The 8603-nt window shown below is 45.5% G+C and overlaps 1 protein-coding gene across 1 annotated transcript; it reads right to left on the bottom strand.

Moving 5' to 3' along the window:
• Positions 1-5809: 5809 nt before the first annotated feature.
• LOC109749082 (NEP1-interacting protein-like 1) lies at positions 5810-8024 on the bottom strand. Its single transcript, XM_020308071.4, has 3 exons — positions 7409-8024; positions 6860-6943; positions 5810-6282 (listed from the first exon to the last, which is right to left on the bottom strand). Exons 1-3 carry the CDS (start codon positions 7730-7732, stop codon positions 5992-5994), a joined length of 699 nt encoding a protein of 232 aa, XP_020163660.1. The 5' UTR covers positions 7733-8024; the 3' UTR covers positions 5810-5991.
• Positions 8025-8603: the final 579 nt, after the last annotated feature.

The raw sequence follows: 8603 nt of genomic DNA, 5'->3' as shown, positions 1-8603 counted from the left end.
CCTTGGAATCACTTCCAACACACATCATCACCTCACCCTTAACTAGTCTCTGTTTATTTTGCAACTCCCGTTTCGAGTTACTACTCTTAGCAACTGAACCAGTATCAAATACCGAGGGGTTGCTATAAACACCAGTAATGTACACATCAATAACATGTATATCCAATATACCTTTGTTCAATATGCCATCCTTCTTATCCGCCAAGTATCTAGGGCAGTTCCACTTCCAGTGACCATTTCCTTTGAAGTAGAAGCACTCAGTTTCAGGCTTGGGTCTAGCTTTGGGCCTCTTCATAAGAGTGGCAACTTGCTTGCCATTCTTCTTGAAGTTCCCTTTCTTTCCCTTGCCCTTTTACTTGAAACTAGTGGTCTTGTCAACCATCAACGCTTGATGCTTTTTCTTGATTTCTACCTTCGCCGATTTCAGCATCGCGAAGAGCTTGGGAATTGTTTCCGTTATCCCTTGCATATTATAGTTCATCACGAAGTTCTAGTAACTTGGTGATAGTGACTAGAGAACTCTGTCAATCACTATCTTATCGGGAAGATTAACTCCCACTTGAGTCAAGTGATTGTAGTACTCAGACATTCTGAGCACATGCTCACTCGTTGAGCTATTCTCCTCCATCTTGTAGGCAAAGTACTGTCAGAGGTCACATACCTCTTGACACGGGCATGAGTATGAGATACCAATTTCAACTCTTGGAACATCTTATATGCTCCATGGCGTTCAAAACATTTTTGAAGTCCCGGTTCTAAGCCGTAAAGCATGGTCCATTAAACTATCAAGTAGTCATCATACCGAGCTTGTCAAACGTTCATAACGTCTGTATCTGCTCCTGCAATAGTTCTGTCACCTAGTGGTGCATCAAGGACATTATTCTTCTGTGCAGCAATGAGGATAATCCTCAGATCATGGACCAAGTCCGCATCATTGCTACTAACATCTTTCAACTTACTTTTCTCTAGGAACATGTCAAAAAATAAACGGGGAGCTACATCGCGAGCTATTGATCTACAACATAGTTTTGCAAATACTATCAGGACTAAGTTCATGATAAATTAAAGTTCAATTAATCATATTACTTAAGAACTCCCACTTAGATAGACATCCCTCTAGTCATCTAAATGATCACGTGATCCATATCAACTAAACCATGTCCGATCATCACGTGAGATGGAGTAGCTTTCAATGGTGAACATCACTATGTTGATCATATCTACTATATGATTCACGCTCAACCTTTCGGTCTCAGTGTTCCGAGGCCATATCTGCATATGCTAGGCTCGTCAAGATTAACCCGAGTATTCTGCGTGTGCAAAACTGGCTTGCACCCGTTGTATGTGAACGTAGAGCTTATCACACCCGATCGTCATGTGGTGTCTCAGCACGAAGAACTGTCGCAACGGTGCATACTCAGGGAGAACACTTATACCTTGAAATTTTAGTAAGGGATCATCTTATAAAGCTACCGCCGTACTAAGCGAAATAAGATGCATAAAAGATAAACATCACATGCAATCAAAATATGTGACATGATATGGCCATCATTATCTTGTGCCTTTGATCTCCATCTCCAAAGTACCGTCATGATCTCAATCGTCACCAGCATGACACCATGATCTCCATCATCTTGATCTCTATCAACGTGTCGTCACATGGTTGTCTCACCAACTATTGCTTTTACAACTATTGCTATCGCATAGCCATAAAGTAAAGCAATTATATGGCGCTTGCATCTTATGCAATAAAGAGACAACCATAAGGCTCCTGCCGGTTGCCGATAACTTTAACAAAACATGATCATCTCATACAACAATTTATATATCATCACGTCTTGACCATATCACATCAAACAAGTTAGACGTCCTCTGCTTTGTTGCTGCAAGTTTTACGTGGCTGTTACGGGCTTAGTAAGAACCGTTCTTACCTACGCATCAAAACCACAACGATTTTTCGTCAAGTGTGCTGTTTTAACCTTCAACAAGTACCGGGCATAGTCACACTCGATTCAACTAAAGTTGGAGAAACAGACACCCATTAGCCACCTGTGTGCGAAGCACGTCGGTAGAACCAGTCTCGCGTAAGCGTACGCGTAATGTCGGTCTGAGCCGCTTCATCCAACAATACCGCTGAATCAAAGTATGACATGCTGGTAAGCAGTATGACTATTATCGCCCACATCTCTTTGTGTTCTACTCGTGCATATAACATCTACGCATAGACCTGGCTCGGATGCCACTGTTGGGGAACGCAGTAATTTCAAAAAAATTCCAACGATCACGCAAGATCTATCTAGGTGATGCATAGCAACGAGCGGGAGAGTGTGTCCACGTACCCTTGTAGACCGAAACCGAAAGCGTTATATCAACGCGGTTGATGTAGTCGTACGTCTTCACGATCCGACCGATCCTAGCACCGAACGTACGACACCTCTGTGTTCAGCACACGTTCAGCTCGATGACGTCCCTCGTAATCTTGATCCAGTTGAGGCCGAGGGAGAGTTTCATCAGCACGACGGCGTAGCGACGGTGATGATGAAGTTACGGGCGCAGGGCTTCACCTAAGCACTACGACGATATGACCGAGGTGTGTAACAGTGGAGGGGGGCACCGCACACGGCTAAGACAAATCTTGAGTGCCTTTGGGGTGCCCCTGGCCACGTATATAAAGGAGGGGAGGGAAGAGGTGGCCGGCCCAAGGGGGGCGCGCCAGGTGTGGGGAATCCTACTAGGACTCCCCAGTCCAAGTAGGATTCCCCTCCTCTTTCCTATTCGGAGTATGAGAGAAGGAAAGAGAGGGAGAGGGAGAAGGAAAGGGGGGACGCGCCCCCACCCCTTGTCCAATTCGGTTTGGGTGGGGGAAGGCGCGTGCCACCTCTTGGCCCTTCTCCCCTCTCTCCACTAAAGCCCAATAAGGCCCATTACCCTCCCGGCGAATCCCCGTAACTCTTCGATACTCCGAAAAATACCCGAATCACTCGGAACCTTTCTGATGTTCGAATATAGCCTTCCAATATATTGATCTTTTCGTCTCGGCCATTTCGAGACTTCTCGTCATGTCCGTCATCTCATCCGGGACTCCGAACAACCTTCGGTACATCAAATCACATAACCCATAATACAAATCGTCATCGAACGTTAAGCGTGCGGATCCTACGGGTTCGAGAACTATGTAGACATGACCGAGACACATCTCCGGTCAATAACCAATAGCGGAACCTAGATGCTCATATTGGCTCTTACATATTCTATGAAGATCTTTACTGGTCAAACCGCATAACAACATACGTTGTTCCCTTTGTCAACGGTATGTTACTTGCCCGAGATTCGATCGTCGGTATCATCATACCTAGTTCAATCTCATTACCGGCAAGTCTCTTTACTCGTTCCGTAATGCATCATCCCGCAACTAACTCATTAGTCACATTGCTTGCAAGGCTTACAGTGATGTGCATTACCGAGAGGGCCCAGAGATACCTCTCTGATACACGGAGTGACAAATCCTAATCTCGATCTATGCCAACCCAAAAAACACCTTTGGAGACACCTATAGAGCATCTTTATAATCACCCAGTTATGTTGTGACGTTTGATAGCACACATGGTGTTCCTCCGGTATTCGGGAGTTGCATAATCTCATAGTCAGAGGAACATGTATAAGTCATGAAGAAAGCAGTAGCAATGAAACTGAAATGATCATAATGCTAAGCTAACGAATGGGTCTTGTCCATCACATCATTCTCTAATGATGTGATCCCGTTCATCAAATGACAACACATGTCTATGGCTAGGAAACTTAACCATCTTTGATTAACGAGCTAGTCAAGTGGAGGCATACTAGGGACACTCTGTTTGTCTATGTATTCACACATGTACTAAGTTTCCGGTTAATACAATTCTAGCATGAATAATAAACATTTACCATGAAATAAATAATAACTTTATTATTGCCTCTAGGGCATATTTCCTTCACACTCCCCCTTGTGATTTTCATGGTGGGCCACTCTCGCCCCTAAACTAGTAATCTCCAACAATTTGACACAACCATTTGACATAACAAAGATCCCGTAAAATGTGTCTTGTAGGTGTAGCACTTCATCCAGGTATCTATGCACGCCTGCTATGCTGGAAGAGGCCGCTACTCTAATTAACGCACATGGCTTATAAGATAAAAAGATAAAAATAAACCTTGAACTAATAGACGAAAACTAAATCAAACCCTGAACTTCTAATCCCTGAAATGAGCACACCAAACTCTATGATCCCGGTCTATTTTAAACCTTGAGTAGGTTTTTGAAGGGATTGTCAACGTGGCAGCAGGTCGAACCGGGATCGTTGGCTGCGGCCGGAAGCGACTAGGCCGACCCACCAAGGTGAATCGTGTTTTTCTTTTATATACGTAATGTCTGACATAAAAATACCGAAAAATGTAAGACTCACAGGGAATTGAACATGTGATCTAGCGCTGCTGAACTACTCCGACTAACCACTCTAACTGATGACTCTTGATGATAAAAGAGATGCGTGAAAGTATTTAAGCACACAACGCAACATCAAGATTTGAAAACATTTTCTTGAAAGTAGTCAACAATTTTGAATCCGAATATTATTAAAAGATGAAAATAAATGTTCAATTTCCAAACTTTTTGCAAAGATGTAAACTAATTTTGGAATTACAACATTTTTTGAAAATTACAAACAAATTTGGAAAATGTGAACCATTTTTTAAATTCCCATAAATTTTTCAAACATGAACCTTCTCTAAAGGTAAACAAATTTTTAGAACATGAACAATTTATTAAACCTAAAAAAGATTAAAGTAAGAACAATTTTTCAAAACACGAACTTACATAACCATTTTTTGAAAAATGAGAACACATTTTGAAACATGAGCAAAATTTTAAAATGTTAACCCTTTCTATTTAAAAAATGGGAACAAATTTTGAAAGTTTGTTCGCACTTTAAATTTTGTTCAAGTTTAAAAAAATTGTGTTTTAAAATTTTGTTCCTTTTCTCCAGAAAGTGTTCGCACTTTAAAATGTTTGGGGATTTCATAAATGATTCATGTTTAAAAGTTTTGTTTGTGTTTTACAAAAAACTGTTCGTGATTCCAAAAAGTTGTTCACATTTTTGCAAAAAAAAATTGGAGTTCTAAAAATTAGTTTTTCCTTTTAGTAAAATTCTGATTTCAAAATTATTGATAATTTTCAAGAAAATGTCTTGAAAAATTATACCAAAAAATCAAATCTAGGCTCTGCCATGTGTGCTTAAATATTTCGTGCTTCTCTTTTCACACCAACAAGGTTCAGTTAGAGTGGCCAGCAGCAGGACTTTAGAGCTACAGGTCGCTAGTTTGATTCCCTGAACCTCTTTTTTTTGGTATTTTTACGTCACATCTTACGAGAAAAATGTAGAAAAATAAAACTTTGCGCCTACTGGTGGGCTGGTCCAGCCGCGTCCACCCGCATCCGAAGATCCTAGGTTCAACATGTTGCCACATGAACAATCCCTGTTTGGAAATACGCTCAAGGTTTAAAATAAACTGGATCAGAGGGTTCGATGTGTTGATTACATGAATTAGAGGTTTAGAATTTAATTTAGTTTTCGTCTACAAGTTTCAGGATTATTTTGGACTTTTTTCCGCTTATAAGCCCACCGTTTTCAAAAACCGGGATGGGAAACAGCGAGTCGGTCGACATAGATAGACTGTCTGTTTATTTTAAGCTTTCCTTGTGTCGTCTTGCAGTTCGTGTGCGCGCAATAAATCAGAACGTGCAAACTATCTTCAAGTGTAGTAGGAAGCCAGATCAGCCCCGAACAATTCTTCTTTCTTATCCACAATTCCACATTCCCAATTCATTCACGCATCGCTACACAAGTGGCCTCTTTTGCCACCGGTCCCCTTACGGGCACCCGACGCACGGCGAGCAATGGCGATTTAATTTAATTACAGGCAGGGGATCGACCGGCCGGCGGTGCCCGGCCGGGCTCAGATGTCTCGCCGGCAGAGCGGGCAGGAGGCGTGCCTGACGAGCCAGCGGTCGATGCAGGGCGCGTGGAAGACGTGCCGGCAGCCGGGCAGTCGCCTCGCCGACTCGCCCACCTCAAGGTCCTGCAGGCACACCGAGCAGCAGAGCGCCTCCCCGGCCTCGTCGACCGCGGTGTCCGCGCCGACCTTGATCGCCGGCAGCCGCCGGAGCGCGTGCGCCGGCAGCCCTCTCGCGCCGCCGGTCTCGAACAGGTCGCTGGGCTCCGTGAACGGCGAGCTGATGGCGCTTATCTGCATGCCAATGTATGCGCGGTTAATTAATTATTAATACTGACACTGACGGTGAAAATGTGAAACAACTATTGACATCATATTATCTTTTTGACTTGTGTTGACATATTTTTTATCTTATCCTTGTGACATGATCTAAATTGTTGTGATCCACATGGAATAGAAAACGAGCGTTAGTTAACCATGCCGTCATCGATGCAAGATTCTTTAGCACTTGTGGGTGATGAGCTCACCTCACTAACTACGACTTATCAAGTGTGAATTAGTGAGTGGTCTACAAGATTTGCTCTAGGATAGCACCTCTGCAACCAACCATTTTTAGGCCGCTCTCTTGTGCGTGTATGGATTCTTTCACAAGAAATCCTTGTGTCTGAAGATAACAGTAGCTTATAGACAATGCAAATGAGCTATCACTGGCAGACAGTCACCTCATGATAGTAGAGTAAGTATGTATGCTGAGGGATAATTAATTGGAGTGGTTGATCACGCGCGCGTCGTAAAGAGCCTTATTAAATACTCGTATTTAATCAAGCATGGTGCGCCATGATTTTCGTTCGAGATGAGGTCGAGGCGCTACCTGACTCTGCACGGCGCTCTGCACCGCCGGCCCCACCTTCTCGCGGACCAGCCTCCCGCTCAGCAGGCTGAGGATGATGTCCACCTGCACGTCGTACAGTACAAACGCAGTCAGTAATAAGCCTCCATAACTCAATGTACCTCGACATCACTAGCAAATGCTTAACAGTAGCCTCGTCGATAACAAAGTACAAATTCGATGCCGGGAGTCAACAGCCGACATCATTTTGTTGTTTTTATCTCCCGTCCATGCAAACCAAACCACGGGCCGCACCTAATTGAGCAAGCATAAGCAGTCAGAGCGAAACAGATTACCATGGCCTCTCCCACCATTGATTACCATGGCCTCTCGGAGGTCAACTTGATTCTTTCAGAGTTTTGAAACGGCATTTGCAGAAACAGGGCAACAGAGTGCTCTGAGTTCTGCAAATTCGCCTCGTCTTGGAGGCGATCACGTTTCATCGTGGAAGGGACTGCTCTATTCCATGGATAGTCGGACTCGGGCGTGGTGGTAATGGAGAAGAGTAGGTGGCAATGCAGTAATACGTACCATGAAGAGGACGCTCCAGACGGAGGAGTCGCTGGTGTGCCAGAGGTCCCGCGACGATTCGGCGACCTCGATGGAGAAGACGGCGCCGGAGATGGCGCCGATGCCGGCGCCCCGCACCACCCCGCTCTCCGTCGCCAGCCCGATCACCGACCCCGACACCGCCCCGACCAGCGACCCCACCGCGGCGAAGGCGCACGTCGCCACGACGCAGAGCACCTTGCAGGCCAGCTCAAGCGCCGCGGACCCCAGCCCGGGGCGACCGCCGGCCCATTGCCGAGGCTCCGGCGCGGACGAGCTGGGGCCAGGGGACGCCGACGTGTCCATCACGGGAGGGAAAGCGAGAAGCAAACTGTTGAACTCAACTGAACTGGAGCAAACTGAGGACGCACGCACGCCGGTGACGCGGAGGGGAGATGATGAGTGGTGAGTGATGAGTAAGGATGGTAGTGGAGACGAGGAGAGCGGGCTCGTGTGTATAAATAGCGGCGCGGGAATGTAAGAGGAAATCTGTGGTCGGGTCCGGTGGTGTGGCCGCCACTGGTTTTGATTTTGTCCTGTCCTCGTTGCGGCTGCAGCTGCGGCGTGGCGTGGGCCGCTTCTGCTCTCTGCTCTCTTCTCTTCCGGTGGGTGCAGCGTACGAGCTCGTGCCTATATTCAGCCTGTTTATTCATTCAGCTTAACACCCGACCCCATCGTTTGGCGACTGTCACGGTATCCTGGGACCTTGATGAGTTAAGATCTCAGGCCCAAGTCCATCATTTCTGAAGAACTAGAGTTAATTCCGCTGTTCCTGCGTGCCGGAAAGTCAGGCGTTGATTTGTCATCCGATGGCTCACCTTGGAAGATACCGGTTCGCCAGCGATGACTGTCCTCATCTCTTGATCTTCGATCTGACGGCTACTGGCTACCACCGGTCGCTCTATAATTTTTCGACAAAGCCATGTGATTTGTTTTGCTTTTATTCTTCTTTCACTGAGTTGTAATGGCTATAAAGCCAACCCTCCTCCTCATTTTGGACCATGTTGATTTGTATCGGTTGTAAACCCTAGCTTGCCAGTGGCGAGCTAAACCTACTCTGCCCTTTTCTAAGCAATCGAACCCTAGTTCGAGCTCTCCGATCTTCTCTGAAATTGAGTGATTCGGTGTTAAATTCCTCCATTCAAAACTTAGAACGTGACAATTAGTATCGAGAGGC

The sequence above is a fragment of the Aegilops tauschii genome, chromosome 1 (genome assembly GCF_002575655.3).
Source record: "Aegilops tauschii subsp. strangulata cultivar AL8/78 chromosome 1, Aet v6.0, whole genome shotgun sequence".
Lineage (NCBI taxonomy): Eukaryota > Viridiplantae > Streptophyta > Magnoliopsida > Poales > Poaceae > Aegilops > Aegilops tauschii.
This window is presented reverse-complemented; position numbering and strand designations above follow the sequence as displayed.